The sequence below is a fragment of the Panthera tigris genome, chromosome D1 (genome assembly GCF_018350195.1).
Source record: "Panthera tigris isolate Pti1 chromosome D1, P.tigris_Pti1_mat1.1, whole genome shotgun sequence".
Lineage (NCBI taxonomy): Eukaryota > Metazoa > Chordata > Mammalia > Carnivora > Felidae > Panthera > Panthera tigris.
The window spans coordinates 61557844-61576629 of NC_056669.1; the positions used below are offsets into that span (position 1 = coordinate 61557844).

At 41.7% G+C, this 18786-nt stretch overlaps 1 protein-coding gene across 3 annotated transcripts in view; it reads left to right on the forward strand.

The window, feature by feature from the left end:
* Positions 1 to 5270: 5270 nt before the first annotated feature.
* LOC102971923 (tripartite motif-containing protein 34) overlaps positions 5271 to 18786 on the forward strand; it is a 38310-nt gene continuing 24794 nt past the window's right edge. For 2 of the 3 annotated variants that reach the window (XM_042959563.1, XM_042959562.1), the window contains exons 1-4: positions 5271 to 5536; positions 11885 to 12374; positions 13237 to 13332; positions 14142 to 14372. In XM_042959563.1, the coding sequence (XP_042815497.1) occupies positions 11955 to 12374; positions 13237 to 13332; positions 14142 to 14372 (747 nt within the window). In that variant the 5' untranslated portion in view covers positions 5271 to 5536; positions 11885 to 11954. The remainder of the gene's footprint in view (positions 5537 to 11884; positions 12375 to 13236; positions 13333 to 14141; positions 14373 to 18786) is intronic. The other variant, XM_015542100.2, reaches the window with a different exon arrangement.

The window sequence follows — 18786 nt, forward strand, 5'->3', positions numbered from 1 at the left end:
TGGTTTATCCTATGGCCTCAGTTCTCTGTGGCACCCAGGAAAAGACATTGATGTTGTTTGTTCAGCTTTTTTCTTTCTTTCTTTCTTTCTTTCTTTCTTTCTTTCTTCTCTTTCTTTTTCTTTCTTTCTTTCTCTTCCTTCCTTCCTTTTTCTTCTTCTTCTTCTTCTTCTTTTTTTTTTAGTATAGTTGACACCCAATGTTTCTTTAGTGCCCGCTGTACAACATAGTGATTCAACTTCTCTATATGGTATATGCTATCCTCACAAGTACAGCTACCATGTGTCACCATACAAACTTATTATAACATCATTGACCATATTCCCTGTGATGTGCCTTTTATTCCCATGACTTATTCATTCCATATCGGGAGAACTGTATCTCCCCCTCCCCTTCATCATCCCTCCCCCCTTCTCTCTGGTCACCACCAGCTTATTCTATTTATAGGTCTGATTCTGCTTTTTGTTTGTTCATTTGTTTTGTTTTATTTTGCTCTTTTAGATTCCACATGTGAATGAAATCATGGTATTTGTCTTCCTCAGTCTGACTTACTTCACTTAGCATAATACCCTCTAAGTCCATCCATTTTGTTGCAAATGGCATTTTCTTATTCATTTACTTATTGATGAATACTTAGGTTGCTTCGATATCTTGGCTATTGTAAATAATGCTACGAAAAACACAGGGGTACATACATTTTTTTTTGAATTAATGTTTTCATATTGTTTGAGTAAATACCCAGTACTGGAATTATTGTATCATATGGTAGTCCTAGTTTTATTATTACTTTTTTAAGTAGGCTTCGCAGTCAGTGCAGAACCCAACATAGGGCTTGAACTCACAACTCTGAGATCAAGAGTTGGATGCCTAACTGACTGAACCATCCAGGCACCCCCTTTTTAAAAAAAATTTTTGAGGAACCACCATACTATTTTCCACAGTGGCTGTACCTCTTTGCATTCCCACCAACAGTACACGAGGGTTCCTTTTTCTCCACATCCTCACCAACACTTGTTATTTCTTGTCTTTTGGATTTTAGTCATTCTGTTCGGTTTTTTTCTTACTGTAAAGTTGGAAGTAATGGCTTTTAAATTCTTTACATGTTGGAACTAAAACTGCAAGTGTCTGATATTCTTTTCTAATTCTCAGTAATTATGTTTCACTAGAAACTTGTTCCTTTCTTTGCCCAGCCAAGTCTCCATTTTTCAGTTGGCTTGTTCACATTAGGACTTACAGTGACACAGGAAGACTCCGGAGTGCTGGGACGCACGGGTGCCCTCAGCAGTGGTGTAAGTGGGTCAGTGTTTCTCCTCTCCTGATGAGCCTCACTCTTTCCTGTCAGGAATGAAGAAAGGCCTGTTCTGAGTCTCCAGTGACAGAGAAGGTCAAATGGTGTTGCCATACTTGGTAATATCCCCAGGTCTTGGGCATTTTCATTGACAACTATCCTTTTACCGACACCTAAAATGAGACAAATAGAATTAATGGGCTGTTTGGCCAAGCAGTTTCTGCTCTGGTCCCTTCTTTGCCAGGGAGTCTTCAACCCCTCCATCTCCTGGTGACCTTTGATGAGGGAAGGGATATCAAATCAGATATATCCAGCCTTTCTGGGTGTGGACACACACCCTTATCTCCAGCACTCATCCATGGAAACTGGCAGAAATCAGCTTCTGTCTATTTCTGTTAGACCCCTGCATACCAGTCAGTATATTGCAACAATGAGGCTCTGGCTCACTAGGGACATCCTACACTCTCTTGAATTATTGACAGGCAACTCTCCAGGGATATTCAGGTCTTTCATCCTCTGAAATTCCTAGTCCCGAGTTCAAGATGAGAAAGTGGTTATGGGGGGGGGGGGAAGGGGGGGGCTTGTTAGCAAACCCCAACAAAGAAATCTCCAGGCTAAGGGCCATGATCTTTTCACAGAGCATCCTGGCCCAAGAAATGGCGCCCTCTGCTGTGAGCTGCTTCTAAAATTTCCATTTTGAAGAAAAGACCAGAGAAGCAATCTGAATTCAAAATACACAGTCCAGTGGGCATCAAGTGTGGATTCTCACCATCCAGGAATCCATCCTACGGCTTTCTCTTTCCCATCATCTCTGAAAGTATATGTGGTTATAAGGCCATCTTTTATTTCTGGGGCCTTAGGACTATGCTGGGTCATAATTAGGGATGTGGTATCCACCATGGAAAGTTTGGGTGGGCTCAGGAGAATCTCAGGGCATAAGGAACCTTCAGTCTGCAAGACTGTTCATGGACAAGGAGCAAGCAGCAGTATACAGAGCCATCACCAAATGGCGATCAGAAGTTTTTCAACCCTGGGAACCTGAGACCCTCACTGGAATAAACATAGGATCTGCACTCAATTGTGTGAGATTCTAGAGATTTTCCATTTCATCTGAAGATGATGCTGGGCAATCTCTTGATCCTGACTGCACCCCAGATCTATTTTGTTTTTGTTAATCTCAGCACCTTCAACCTTCCCCCCTCTGCAGTGCCTCTCAGGCTGTGCACCACCCGGTGCAAGTGACTCATCTAGTCCCCCTCGGGTAGGAAAGAGGAATTGTTTTTCTCCTCAGGGTTGCTTTGTAGCTGAGACCCTACAGGTGAGGTACTATCTTCTAAATGTTTTAAGTTATTCTTGAGAATATTGGAGACTTAAGAAGCATGGTCATAATTGTCTTCAAGTTGTTTGGTTGGGGGGTGGGGGGACACCTCATAGTACATAAATAAGTGTTAATTATCTTTCTACCAGAAATGCTATTGTGTCACGTGGTCATCTTGAACACACTCAGACAATTTTAGAATATTTCTATTTAATGTGGGATACGAGTACCTTTTTTTTAATGTTGATTTATTTTTGAGAGAGAGTTTGATACAGTGCCAGCAGGGGAGGGGCAGAGAGAGATGGAGACACAGAATCTGAAGCAGGCTCCAGGCTCTGAGCTGTCAGTCACCCCTGAATACCTTTCTATTGTGTTGTAAGAAAGCTGAAGCAAACATCACATTTTGCAGGTGGTATCTGTGGTCCCTCACATATTCTCAGAGACCTCGGATTTTACTCTTCATTCGGTGAATGTGCCACTTGGCACTGATGAATACAAATGTTCTGAAATGTCTTCTGGAGATGGGCTGGAGCTGCGTCCGTGGAGCTGGGGCCCAGGAGTCTGTGAGTCTGCACTGTGCTGTGCTGGTTGGTATCAGCAGTGTCCTATCTCCTGCCCCTTCCCTTCTGAATCATTCGCTCTCAAAGGACCACAACTGGAGGCAAATGCAACAGCACAGGGTGTTCTGTAAAGCTGGGCCAAGGATTCCAGTTTTAAAAAGCTTTTTTTTAATGTTTATTTACTTTTGAGAGAGAAAAAGAGAGAGAGAGAGAGAGAGAGAGACAGAGAGACAGAGCACGAGTTGGGGAGGGGGAAAGAAAGAGGGAGACACAGAATCCGAAGCAGGCTCTAGGATCGGAGCTGTCAGCACAGAGCCTGACGCAGGGCTCGAACTCATAAACCGGGGATCATGACCTGAGCTGAAGTCAGAGGCTTAACTGACTGAGTCACGAAGGCGCCCCGAGGGTTCCAGTTTTAGAGAGCTGCCCAGCCCCTTCCTGTCTGCAAACCTCCATCTTCCCTCACCCAGGGAAATTTGCTTTTGAAAGAGTATATTAACATATAAAATATATGAAACTAAATTTCAGTAGAAAGAATTAGGTGATCATTTTACACAAACTAACAAGGCAAAAGGTAGCCCAAACTAATGAAATTGTGGATGAAAGTAGTTCATTACAGATAATTAAAAATAGTAAAAAAAAAATACATAATTCTATACTAATAAGCTTTAGAATTCTGTGAACAAAGTCTATTAAAAAAACCAGAAAAGCTTTATAAGAATAAAAATTACAAGATGTACACAATTATCCTCCATGTGCATTGGGCTTCATGCATGCTGATATTTGAAGAGACCCAGGCTTCTGACTTCCTTCTGCGAGTGCAAGCTCGAAGAGCAGAGAGCCCCGCTGGGCCCTGCCGTGGGACGGTGTGGGTACTGTGGGCACGATGAGAGGGAAGTCAGGGGACCTGGCAAGCTGACACTTTACTCCCGCACTGGGATCTAGGTGGTGGCTGTCATCCTCCTTCAGATAACTCCCCATCTCTCTCCCTGCCTGTGGAAATGAGTCTTGATGACGTGACGCTTGTCCACATCTTGTGGCCTTTCTTCTGCTTACCTAGAGCTCCAAGTAGTGTCCCATGAAACTATTTGGAGATTCCCAAACACACCAAACTTGCTCCTCCTTCCATCCAAGGTGGGGATGGGTTAAATAGGTGATGGAGATTAAGGAGTGCACTTGTTGGGATGAGCACTGGGTGATGTATGGTATTGTTGAGTCACTATATTGTACATCTGAAACTAATATTACACTGTATGTTAACTAACTGGAATTAAAATAAAAATTAAAAAATCAAAAAAATAATGAAACAGAAAACATAATTTTCTTTTGTAATCAATGTTGTTGTGGTATGTGTTATGGGTATAACATACACCCTTTTAGAGTATGCAATTTGAGGGGCGCCTGGGTGGCTCAGTCGCTTAAGCTTCCGACTTCGGCTCAGGTCATGATCTCACGGCTTGTGAGTTCCAGCCCCGCGTTGGGCTCTGTGCTGACAGCTCAGAGCCTGGAGCCTCTTCGGATTCTGTCTTTCTCTCTCTCTCTGCCCCTCCCCCACTCACACTCTGTTTCTCAAAAGTAAATAAACATTTAAAAAATATATAGAGTATGCAGTTTGATTAGTTTTGACAAAGTTTTACACCTGTGTGACTACTACACAAATAGACTTCAAAGAATTTCTAATACTCCAAAAAGCTCTTCTGGTCCTTTGTAGCCAACTCTTCCAGAATCCTCCATCCCTCGTCTGCCCAAGTCCCATCTATTTCCTAGGAGGTGGTGGTGTGCTCTTTGGGGGCAAATGGAACATGGTACCTGAAGGGATCAAATTGGAAGGCCAAACTGAGGGCCTGTGCACAACCATGAAAGGAGTAGGAGACCCTTGGTTCCTAGCTGGCCCAGGAAGCAGAGAGGGTTAAAACAGCCTTTCAGCCTCACACTGCAGACATTTTGGACTGGATGTTTCTTTGCTGTGGGAGCTGTCTTGTGCATTGCAGAGTGGTTAGCAGTGCCTCTGGCCTCTACCCACTAGATGGCAGTAGCATCCCCCAGTTATGACAGCCAAATTTGTCCTCTGAGTTGGTTAAATGTCCCTTAAGGCAAACCCTCCCTCCCGCACTAGAGAACCACTGAGGTAAAACATTTCATACCCAGTGGCCCTACAGGACTGTAGCCCCTTGGGCCCAGAAGCTCCTTCCCCTTCCTTCTTCCTGCCAGCCCTGAGGTTTCACTTTCACTTCCCAGTCGGCTGGTCAGGAGCTGCTACATGCAGGCCCAGCGCCTGTTCCCTGTTCAGTCAGTAAATGCTGACCACGCCCGCCCTGGCTTTGCTTCGCCACTAAAATCAGGAATCAAGACTTCTCCGCTGGGGCCTCAAGGTGCGTGGGGAGGTTGGGGGGAGGGGCAGAGGGTGGGAGACTCCAGAAGGAAGGTGCTACGCAAAGGTGTGTGAGTTCAGTATGTGGCTCAGACTTGCTCTGAAAGGAAGAAAAGCCAGTCTTCAGGCTTCCTGCTCTGAGCGCAGACAGACGGAAGCCAAGATTCTGGAGACAGATGGCCTGGAGAGAAAGGAGTTCTCAAGAGGTGGAGGGCATTGTTTCTTTCCTGGAGGGGCCCTTCTTTCTCTGGGCTGTGTCCATCTTCACTCGTCCCTTTCCTATTCTATAATTTTAATTGTCTACCTTGCTGAGGAGAACTGGAATCCTCTCCCTTTCTCTCTCTCTTTCTCCAAGATGAATAGAAAGTGTCTTCTCCTCTGCCCACCACTACCTCCTTGAAGAAAAGCTGACAAAAGAGGTCCCTGTTTTCCAAACGTATAGCAACCCAAGCTCCTAGAGTGAGTGGGGCAGGAGACAGAATGGAGTTTTGGGGACATGGCTGGATAATATTGAAGAGGAGGATTCTCTCACTCCCTTACGGAGAACCAGCTGCGGGGTGGTCTGTGGCCTTCCTGAATCTCAGCTGTTGGCCTGCCACCTGCCTCTGTGGCCCCCTTTTATCCCGTGTCCTTTGAAGTTCAGTCTCAGGAGTCTCCTGGCTCTTCCCTGAAGAGCATACACTTCCTTCCAGTAGTCCACTGACCCCACATCCTTACCTGCCTGAGAGCTCTTTCTTCCTCATTCTTCTCTGAAGACACACCTTTGCATGCTTATCTCAATTCTCACTATTGTTCTTTACTCAGAGCTAATTAACAGGAGCTGATTATTGCTCAGAAGGGGCCCAGAGATCCAATGGTCTTGCTAAGAAATTTGCTCCATGACTGATGGTGACTGTGTCCCACCTTGAGCTCACCTGTGAGCAATTTGCACACTGATGGATTTGTTACATACCTTCTGACACACCCATTCTGTCCTGTATTCCCACTTTTCAGGAGTCATGGTTATGGTCTTCCTGGGAGCCTATGCTTTGCTCCTGAAATGGGTCCATTTTTGCCCAGACACTGATTGTCTCCCCAGGGTCCAAAACAAGGCCCAACCCATAGGATGAAATGGATTTATTTATTTATTCACTTAAACAGTTAATTCATAGGAACTAACACTGCTGTTGTAAAAAAAAAAAAAAAAAAAAAAAGTGCAATGAATATGCATTCAACTTGCAGTAAATGTTAAATACATATAAGAACTTACAGTCTGGTTGGGGAGAGATTGTAAACAAACAGATAACTGATATGTACACAAGAAGGTGACTAATATTACTGGGGAACAGTTTTTAAGTATTGAATGTAGTGACATGGTAAAGGCCTTGCAAATTTAAGTAGTTTTCATGAAGGCCTCATTGTGAGGAGATATTTGAGTAGAATCTTAAGAATGTGAGGGATTTAAAGGCTTTAGCATGGGTTTCTTCCTGCGATTGAAAGGAGGCCAGTGTGGGCTGGGGTGGAGTATGCAGGGGGAAGAGAAGGAGGTGGCTTTGGGAAAGAGTAGGACAGTAGGAGGAGGTGTCTAATGTGGCCTTACCTAGAGCATAATGATGACCAGCTGATATTGGACGACATGCATTTGAATAGACAGGACTGGTGTCTGCTTTGAAGGGCACTCTGGTCCGTGACATAAGAACAGCCATGGCAGCACACTGAAGAAGAGCAATCAGTGATAGTTTCAGGGAGAGCAATTTTCCAGAATTCAGGCAGGAGACACAGGTGGCTCCTTCCAGGATGGTGGCAGTGGAAATGATTGGAACTAACCTGAAGAAAACACTCTTAGCAACTTTTTTTTAAAAATTTTTGTTAATGTTTATTTTATTTTTGAGAGAGAGAAAGAGAGAGAGCGTGAGCAAGGGAAGGGCAGAGAGAGAGGGAGACACAGAATCCAAAGCAGGTTCCAGGCTCTGAGCTGTCAGAACAGAGCCCCACGCAGGGCTTGAACTCATGAACCGTGATACCATGATCTGAGCTGAAGCTGGACACTTAACCAACTGAGCCACCCAGGCGCCCCACTCTTAGCAACTTCTGATGAACTAATGAGGCCAGAAGCAATTTTATAAAAAGTGGTCCTATGCTACAAAAAGACTTTTTAAAAATATGATTTTTCAAAAACATATTTACCAGAGAGCTAGAGCTCTTGAAGAGAGGGTCATGAATAGTGTGGATTGGTGACATATTTAGTTTTGGATTCTAAGGAGTTCCTGAAGTAGGAACTCTGAATACAGAGGAATGGGGAGAGGAGATTGCATTATATGCAACCTGAGTTGCCCAGGTCTCTCCATGTCAAAAACAGGTCCTGCTTTGCCCACTGGCAGTTTCTGGCCTAGGAAACCAAGGGAAGTGTCTAGGATGCCATCTGGAAACTTTAAGGAACATCTTTCCCTGCACTCCACTTCTTAGAGATATTTTATTTTACTATACAACCTGCAAAGATGTACAGAGTTGCATTATCAGAGTCCAGATGTTAGAAGAATCAAGTGTAGGATACGATCATCTGACACTTGTGGCAGTCAGCTGACCTGGGACTTCCATCAGGCAGATACTACTTGTACTCCCTTCCTATCTTCCTGATTGCTGCTGGGCTCTTGGGTCACTCTTGGACATTGGAGAGGTCCCTGCCTATGCATGGGGGCTTTTCCTCCTTCTGTGGCCAGTGTGGTGGCAACTGCTTTGATATCAACTTCTTATAGCCCCACTGTGAAAAGAAGGTTTATAGCCCCATGGTAGAATGCATGGTCCACACCCCTGTAGACTCTAGGTATTTCTCAGCATTGATTGGATACTGTGAAAGATAGCAGAGAACCCCACTCCTGTTAGCCCCACTTTTGGCTAATAGCTTCAGTTGCAAGCAAGGGTGGACATTATGTTGTGTAAACCTCTGGTCTTGCCAGTCATTGAGCCTTGATCTGACCATTGTCACTGGAGCTAGGAGCTAAAAGCATATGGTTTTGGGACAATTTTCAGTGTCTGTACCATTGGCTAGATTACATTGGTCAGCCCACAGTTAGCTTTCTGTTTCACTTTATGGATGATTGGAGAAGTGAGTATATTTCTAGACCTAAATTTATCTCCACACAGCTTTCATTATGCCCTTATTCTCTCTTTTTAGAGCAAAGGGAAGATTATAGTTTGTTACAAACCTCATCATCAAACCTTTCCAAATTATTTTCCGAAGCCTGTTGTAACAAATTATGACTGGAATAATTTATTCTTTCACAGTTCAGGAGGCCAGAAGTCCAAAATCAAGGTGTTCGCAGAGTTGGTTTCTTCTGTAGGTATTGAGGGAGAACCTCTTCTATGTCTCTCACCTAGCTTCTGGTGGTTTCCAGCAATCCTTGGCATTCTTTGCCTTGTTGCTGCATTGCTCTGGTCTCTGTTGCCATTGTCAAATGGCTGTCTTCCCTGTGTGTGGTGTGCCCTCTCTTATTAAAGGACGCTGGTCATTGGATTTAGAACCTACCTTATTTAGTATTACCTCATCTTAATTTGATTACATCTGCAGAGGCCTATTTCCCAAACAAGATTACATTCACACCGGTGACATCAGCGTGGGGGATACAATTCAATCTATGAGAACAAGTATCATGACAAAAATATCCACTGAGATCTTCCTTTTTCTTTTTCTTTTTCTTTTCTTTTCTTTTCTTTTCTTTTCTTTTTTTTTTTTTTGCCTCATAGTTCCTTGTCTAGAATGAGTCCAGGTTCTAAGAATCAGCAACATCCCCATGCCACCACTCTGTGATATGCCTTCTGACCGACAACCAGCAATAGTTTTTGGCTTGGTTTGCCATTCCCACTCATGTGACTTGGCAGGACAGAAGCAGTCAGGTTCACTTAGCTTAGCTGGGGCATACAGGACAGGAGACACAGCATATCAGCATGGCTGCCTCAGGTGAGCTCTCAATGAGGGTCTGTACAGTGCTGCAGGTGGTACCGTATCCCCTTCATCAGGTCATTTGTAAGATCTGGTGGATATGTTTGAAACTAACATAACATAGGTAAGTCTTGGTCCAATAAGCGGATTGCCTTGTATGAGCCTTGAGCATAGCTTCCAGGCCCCAACCAGCACAAATTTCGTTACAAGAGTCACAACCCACTTGTGGAAGCTGAGGTCTGTGCTTACTGAAAATAAGTGAAAAATAAAACAAAACAAAGTGCTAGGAGAAGGTAATGCCAATGTCCTTTTTATGAGAAGAAAGGACTTAAGCCTGACGATGACCCTTTGTTCCCATACATTCAACCCAACCCCAGTCCTGTCCCTTTTATCTTACCTTTTCTCTTACCCTCATCTGCTTCTCTATTTCCTCTAGCAGCCTTTCCTCACTGATCCCTGATCTTTGGAAATAAGCTGTCTCTTTTGCATCATTTAGGAAGTCACATTTTTGGTCCCTGCAGGCATATTAATGCCAAAAGCCTAGAAACCCTCTGCACACCAGCCATACAGGCATTTTATTTTATTTTTATTTTTTTATTAAAATTTTTTTAATGTTTATTCATTTTTGAGAGACAGAGACAGAACATGAGCTGGGGGAGGGAAAGAAAGAAAGAGAGACATGGAATCTGAAGGAGGCTCCATGCTCTGAACTGACAGTACAGAGCCCGATGTGGGGCTTGGACCCATGAACTGTGAGATCATGACCTGAGCCGAAGTTGGATGCTTAACTGACTGAGCCACCCAGGCATCCCTATTTTTTTTGTTTTTGTTTTTTTTTGTTTACTTGTTTATTTTGAGAGAGGACCATGAGCAGGGGAAGAACAGAGAGAGGGAGGGAGGGAGAAGGAATCCCAAGCAGGCTTAATGCTGTCAGTGCAGAGCCTGATGCAGGGCTCAATCTCATGAACCTTGAGGTTACGAATTGAGCTCAAATCATGAATCAGACACGTAACTGAGCCACTCAGGCCCTAAGCCATATAAGCATTTACATTTTTTTTTTAAGTTTATTTATTTATTTTGAAAGAGACAGTGCAAGCAGGGAAGGGGCAGAGACGGAGGGAGACAGAGGATCTGAAGTGGGCTCTGTGCTGACAGCAGAGAGCCTGACGTGGGACTCGAACTCGCAAACCATGAGATCATGACCTGAGTTGAAGCCAGACGCTTAACCGACAGAGCCACCCAGGTGCCCCATAGGCATTTTAAAAGCTATAGAAGATGTATCTTCCATCAACCAGGCACTCATATAGGTGACTTCTTCTCTCTAAAATATATTTTCCCTCTTTCTCATTCCATATCCCTTCTCACACCTTTTAGGTCAACCTTTGCTTATTTAAGGGGAGATATCTTTGATATTCTCCTATTTGGGAAATTATTAGTTCCCCCAAAACATGCCCCTCTGGGTGGTAGTGTTTATCATACTTTCCAGACCTCTGAAAGAAGACCCTGAGGAATTGTATTCACCCCAAATCAACTTACTGGATGAAATAATCTTCATAAGCTACTTCATTCAATTTACACATTTCGATAAAGAAAGTACTCTGATTTCTCAAGGACTTTGGTATAAAGAATAAATAGGTCATGTGATTTACAAATTATAACTGGTTCTAAAATTCTTAGTTGTAAAATGTCTTCTCTGTCATAGCCCTTGCAGTTTCTGTAAGTGTCTCTGGGAGTGAATATGAGGGAATGGAGGGGTTCTGAATGGGACAGGTACATTTGGAGGTAAGCACTTACGTTGAAACCATATCTGTGGTCCCAAAGTTTACCCATTGGAGAACAGAGAATCAATGAAACAAAAAGACAAAGTGTGATAAAAAAAAAAAAGAAAGAAAAAGAAAAGTTCTAATCATCTATGGAGAAATGAGGAGGGTCTTTATGTATTGATCAAAGGTTACGTTCCTGTGTTCTAAGCACTAGGGATACGGCAGTGAACAAAAACAAAGTGTTGGATCTATGTGCAGATGACATTTTCGGAGTAGGATATTTAAGGAAAAGATATATATTATATAGTGATAATAAGAAAAAGATGGCAAATGTACAACAGATAATATATTGGTAATTATTCTGTAGATAAAGTAATCATATTAGGTCCTTCTGATGAGATGATATTTAAAGAGTGCGTTGAATGAAGTATTAAGAAGTCATGCAAAAATCAAGGGGAGGTCAGTTCCAGGCTGAAAGGAGAACAAATGCAGAAGCCTGAAGCATTAGCAGCTTTCCCAGGCTACTGAATTTCATTTCTGTTTTATTTTTCCTCTCTTCTTTTTTGTCCTTTAATATATTTTAGTCTTGGTTGATCCCTAGTATCTGCACAATTAGAATCTTTGCTATTCATGCCATTCTTACCTCATCCCCTTTCGATCTGCTCAGCCATCCAGGAGTCTTTTAAGCAAGAAGAGCCTCGGGAGTAAGGACAGGAAGAAGCCAGTGGACACGTACTATGGCTTTAAAAATCCTGAACATACAAGACGAGGTGTTCTGTCCCATCTGCCTGGAGCTTTTGACAGAATCCCTGAGCCTAGACTGTGGCCACAGCTTCTGTGAAGCTTGCATCACTGCAAACACCAAGGAGGCAGAGATCAGACCAGAAGGGGAAAACAGCTGTCCTGTATGTGGTGTCAGATACTCCCTTGAAAACCTATGGCCTAATCAGCATCTGGCTAACATTGTGGAGAAAATCAGAAAGGTCCAGTTGAGCCCAGAGGAGGAGCTGAAGAGAGACCTCTGTGTGCGCCATGAAGAGAAACTCCTGCTCTTCTGTAAGGAAGATAGGAAGATCATTTGTTGGCTTTGTGAGCGGTCTCAGGAGCACCATGGTCACCACACATTCCTTGTGGAGGAAGTAGTCAAGGAATGTCAGGTAGGCCCCAGGACGGAGGGAGAGAGGTAGAAGATGGTACTTGGGAAATGTCACCCTTCAGTCCTTCTTCAACGTTTTTCAACGTTTTGTTTTGTTTTGTTTTGTTTTTTTTATTTTAATTTTATTTTTGGGACAGAGAGAGACAGAGCATGAACTGGGGAGGGGCAGAGAGAGAGGGAGACACAGAATCGGAAACAGGCTCCAGGCTCCGAGCCATCAGCCCAGAGCCTGATGCGGGGCTCGAACTCACAGACCGCGAGATCGTGACCTGGCTGAAGTCGGATGCTTAACCGACTGCGCCACCCAGGCGCCCCCTTTCAGTCCTTCTTTACTCACCTTGGCACCCTGTAATCTCTTTCCATGTGTATCTCTTACACTGTGCTCAGCTTCCAATGCTTGAAGGACATTTCTGTATATTCCTTACACTTACGTAAAGAATAAGCCTAGAGTCTAGAGCCTAGACCCTTGGCCATGAGTGGGAGGTTTTCCTTTTTGCCCTTTTCTTATATGGATGGGGAATTCCTTTCGCAAGCTTGGCTCTCATTTTCCCCCTCAGCAGGATGGTTGCTATTTAACACTGTGGATTGGATGTAGAAAGAGTGCCAGTAAGTATAGGATTTTTCCTGCCGCAGCACAGTCGATCTCTTATGAAAAGAGAGTATTAGGCTACTTGTGGTGAGGAATGGTGACTTCTGTCGCCCAGGAACAAAGGATGTATTCTCCTTAGCTTTTCTCCCATATCCTAGATTCTAATCACAATTTCTGTAACCTGGTCTCTTTTGAGATCAGCCTGATTTCTTCCCCATTTATTCTTTGCTGAGAAAACTCATAGGTTGACTTTGATGTGACTTTTTCCTCATAGGAGAAGCTCCAGGCTGCTCTGGAGAGGTTGAAGACAGAGCAGCAGAAAGTTGAGAAGCTAGAAGCTGACATCAGAGAAGAGAGAACTTCCTGGAAGGTATGAGGAGACTCTTTCTGAGAGGTTTTGGACAAAAGAATCTTGGCAGGACCTTCAGTTCAAATCACAAGGAAGACCCTTCCTCTTTGTTCCCTGGCACAGAATGCATCCAGAAGCCATTTAATTAGTTCTCCTTTTTGTCCTGTCTCTGTTGCAGTTGAGGGCTGGAGAGTGGATATGTTACAAGTACATGCAGGTATTTGGAATTGAGTACAAAGACAGACTCTTTGGCAAGGAAGAGTGGAAAATTCTGTCTTCAATTCCTCTTTTCCAGTGAGGCTCCAACACTTCCAGTGGAAGACACTAGGCAAAGGACCAAGATTTTCCCCCAGGTTCAAACTTGGGAACATGGTAATGCAGGCAGGCATGAGTGTTCAGTACAGCTATCTACAACATAAACCTCATTTAGTGTTTTTGTTTTTGTTTTTTAAGTAGGCTGCATGCTCGGCACGAAGCCCGATTTGGGCCTTGAACTCACAACCCTGAGATCAATATCTGAACTTAGATCAAGAGTTGGACGCTTAACCCAGTGAGCCGCCCGGGCGCTCCTAAATGTAAAAACTCACTTGGGTTTTGCATTTCATCCCAGGGTTGGCCTAGATAAGACAGTCTGAGGCCTGTTTTGGTATGTACTGAAAGGAAAATAGCAGGAAAAATACCCAGCTTTCTCAAAATTTGCCCCTGTGCCCTTATTCTCCTATTGGTTAGAACTCAATGAAAAATATTTCTTTTACTGGCTTCTAATCCCTTCCACGGTAGGCTTTCAGGCTAATAGACTCTTTACCTCTCTTGTGTGTCCAACCTTGCAGTACCAGATACAGACTGAGAGACAAAGGATAAGAACAGAATTTAATCAGCTTAGAAGCATCCTGGACAGTGAAGAGCAGAGAGAACTGCAAAAATTGGAAGAAGAGGAGAAGAGAATACTGGATAACTTGGCTGAGGCTGAGGATGATCTGGCTCAGCAGAACCAACTGGTGAAAGAGCTTATCTCAGATCTGGAGCATCGCAGTGAATGGCCAACAGTGGACCTGCTGCAGGTAAGAAGAATCCCTCAGTCTGGAATTCTTCAAACATAGTCTAAGTTACCTTCTTTTCTGTGTCCTTGGGCTCTAATCCTGGTGTTGACACTAAAAGGTTCCTTTGGTCTCCTGGAGCCCTTCTCTATTGGAGATATATATCATGGGCAGTTGAATATAAGCATTCCAGGGGAGTGTCCTACTTTATTATTTTATGAAGTAAGGGAATACATTTGACCTTGGACAGAAGATCTATGGTATCCAGTGATATTCTCTAGGCTCCTATTATCTTTGATCTAGTGTTGGACATTTGTCTAGTTCTTTTCATTCATCTTAGCCACAGGCAAATACATGAATTTTCAGCTTTCAGAAATATATCCTTTTTTTAATTAAAAAGTGTGTATTTATTATCACAAACTTCTCTTGTTAGTTTTTTTTTAACACAAAGAGATAGAATACTGAGCCTTTTCTTGTGAGGATCGGCACACATATGCATAGAAAGTATTATACTTGAGTCGTGTGAATCTCTGTGCAAGTGTGAATGTGTCTGTGCCAGGAAAGGTTGCTGGTGTCAGGAAAGCATGCTGGTGCAAATCTTTATTATGTTTTTAATTAAAAAATTTTTTTTTAATGTTTATTTTTGAGAGAGAGAAAGAGACAGTGTGAGCAGGAGAGGGGCAGAGAGAGAGGGAGATACAGACTCTGAGGCAGGCTCCAGGTTCTGAGCTATCAGCCAGAGTCCATCACATGGCTGAACTTAAGAGCGGTGAGATCATGACCTGAGCTGAAGTGGGACACTTAACCGACTGAGCCACCCAGGCACCCCACTTTTTTTTTTAAATTAAAAAAAGTGTATTTATTTTGAGAAAGACTGAGAAAGCACAAGTGGGGGAGGGGCAGAGAGAGAGGAGAGACAGAATCCTAAGCAGGCCCTGTGCTGTCAGCTCAAAGCCCAAGGTGGTGCATGAAACCACTGTAGATCATGATCTGAGCCGAAATCAAGAGTCTGATGCTTAACAGACTGAGCCACCCAGGCATCCCCTACTATATATCTACAGACTTGAGGGAACAATTTGAACTAATGTTAAAATTTAGACAAGTTTTTTTTTTTTTTTTTAAGCATTAATAGTCTGACTATGGTCCTGAGCATGAAGCATGATGGTCATTCAGGGAATTACAGACTTTTCATATTTTTGCTTGACTTCTTGTATATCTTCTTGCCTTTCTTTGCTGGATTTCCAAACACTTCTTTTGTTTTATTCTTGATATCAAGCAGAAGGATAATTGATTTTCATGTGTTGGCTGGTTTCCTTTGTCTCTGATGCTTGCATCATACCTTTCTTTTTTTGTATCAGAATCACCTAGAGTGCTATAAATAAAAGTAAAAAAATAATAATAATAAAAATTTAAAAAATAAAAAAAAAAACCTTAGCTCCTCAGGCCCATTGTAGTAAGATAGCTTTTGCATTTTTTACCAGGTTCTCTAAGTGATTATGATACCAAACAAATTTTGGTAAAAACTGCAATAGGTCTTTTTAATAAGTTGGGCTGGGAAAATAGAATATCCACATGCAAAAAAATGAAGTTAAACTCTTACTTCACACCATATACAAAAATTAACTCAAAGCAGATCAAAAATCTAAATGTAAGGACACAAATTATAAGACTCTTAGAAGAAAACATAGGTATAAATCTTTGTGACTTTTTACCAGGCAATAGCTTCACAGATATGGCACCCAAAATAGAAACAGCCAAAGATAAAATAAATTGTAATTCATCAAAATTAAAAACTGTTGTGTTTTAAAGGACGCCATGTAGAAAGTGAAAAAACATCCCACAGAATGGGAGAAAATATTTTCAAATCATAGATCTGATAAGGCCTAGTATTCATGATGTATAAAAAACCTCTAACAGCTCAATAATCAAAAGACAACCCAATTTAAAAATGGATAAAGGGCTTGAATAGATATTTCTCCAAAAAAGATATATAAATAGTCAATAAGCACATGAAAAGATGATTGATATCATTAGCCATCAAGGAAATGTAAAATCAAAACCACAATGATAATACCACCAAAAAAAAAAAAAAAAAAAAAGAATGGACATTACCAAGGATTGACAAAGATGTGGAGAAATTGGAACTTATATACATTGCTAGTGAAGATGTAAAATAGTGAAGCTACTTTTGGAAAACTGCTTGTCAGTTCCTCAAAACGTTAAAGATAGTTACCGTATGGTTCAGCAATTCCATTCCTAGGTACATACCTATGAAATGAAAACCTATGTCCACAACTAAACGTGTATACAGAAGTTCATGGCAGTACTGTTCATAATAGCTCAAAAGTGGAAACAACCCAATTGTCCATTAAGCGAAGAATGCACAAGCAAAATGTGTTATATCCAAACAATGGAATTATTTGGCTCTAAAAAGAAATTAAGCACTAGCGGATGCTACAACATGGATGTACCTTGAAAACATAAGTGAAAGAAGGCAGACACAAAAGTTCCCTATTATAGGATTCTGTTTATATAAAGTCTGTAGTTGACAAATCCAAAGACATAAAAATTAGATTACTGGTTGTCAGGGGGCTCTGGAGAGGAGGCAATTATGAAATGGTTGCTAATGAGTGTACAGTTTCATTTTGCAATAATGAAATTGTTCTGGAATTAAATAGTGGTGATGGTAAATATACATTATAAATGTACTAAACCCTACTAAATTGTGCACTATAAAAGATGAATTATATGGTATTTTAATTACATCTGAGTAAAACAAAAAACTATGTAGGCTTATTTATTCCTTTTCCCTTGTTTATAATTCATCCACAAGCTCTTCACAACTCTTTCACTTGCCAACTTCACACAACTATTGTGTTTATGTTACTTGTCCAGGCATTTGTTTCACTTAAGCTAGCTTAAGTTGTATCTGTTTACTTGTAATAAAAACAATACTCAGTAGATAAACATTATAAGTTTTGTGGGATTAACATCCCATATTTAGATAAAATCTTCAAAGAATGACAAATGGGCCAACCAAGGAACTTACTCTTTTTTTTTTTTTCCATTTGCATTTTTTATTTTTATTTATTTATTTATTTATTTTAATATATGAAATTTATTGTCAAATTGGTTTCCATACAACACCCAGTGCTCATCCCAAAAGGTGCCCTCCTCAATACCCATCACCCACCCTCCCCTCCCTCCCACCCCCCATCAACCCTCAGTTTGTTCTCAGTTTTTAACAGTCTCTTATGCTTCGGCTCTCTCCCACTCTAACCTCTTTTTTTTTTTTTTTTTTTCCTTCCCCTCCCCCATGGATTCCTGTTAAGTTTCTCAGGATCCACATAAGAGTGAAACCATATGGTATCTGTCTTTCTCTGTATGGCTTATTTCACTTAGCATCACACTCTCTAGTTCCATCCACTTTGCTACAAAAGGCCATATTTCATTTTTTCTCATTGCCACGTAGTATTCCATTGTGTATATAAACCACAATTTCTTTATCCATTCATCAGTTGATGGACATTTAGGCTCTTTCCATACTTTGGCTATTGTTGAGAGTGCTGCTATAAACATTGGGGTACAAGTGCCCCTATGCATCAGTACTCCTGTATCCCTTGGATAAATTCCTAGCAGTGCTATTGCTGGGTCATAGGGTAGGTCTATTTTTAATTTTCTGAGGAACCTCCACACTGCTTTCCAGAGCGGCTGCACCAATTTGCATTCCCACCAACAGTGTAAGAGGGAGGAACTTACTCTTTTACTAGATTAGGGAATTTGGATGTTCTTTTCCAAAATGTTAAGATATATACTATTGATTGTGGTGCTGTCCCCTCATAACCTGTCTACTGAAAGTTCTTATAACAGCTCTTTTTATCCAAATCTTCATTGTTGTTCTTTGGACATTATATGTCTATTGTTTGCTAGAGGGGCTGTTGTTTGCATGAGGGCTACATTCAATACTGACTGGGAAGAATGAGCTAACAGAGACATGCTGTATTTGAAAATGGATGAAAAATTAGATGAGATTTTAGGTTCTTTCCCTTAGGAAAGGAAGTACTTCTTAATGTTTTTGTCATAGTTATTATATTGGGTCATTTTCGTTTTAGAAATTTTGTAGAATTACACATGTATGAATGATGATAGGCAATTAAATGATGGAGTGAAGATGGCACTTATTATTTTATCTGCTTAGTATCCTTTGGCTTTTTCTCGTAACAACACCTGGGATTTTTTTTCTGATGACACACCAATATGTCTATTTTTGTACATCTACTTGTTTGGGACTGAGAAAATCAACATTATCAAGGATGGATGGGTTAATCTTACCTAAATTAGTTTACCTAATTCCTATATTCCCACAAACCATGCAGGTGAGCATATGACCCAATTTTGGTCAGTGGCTTGGAGCATCAGAATGTATTGTCACAGTGAA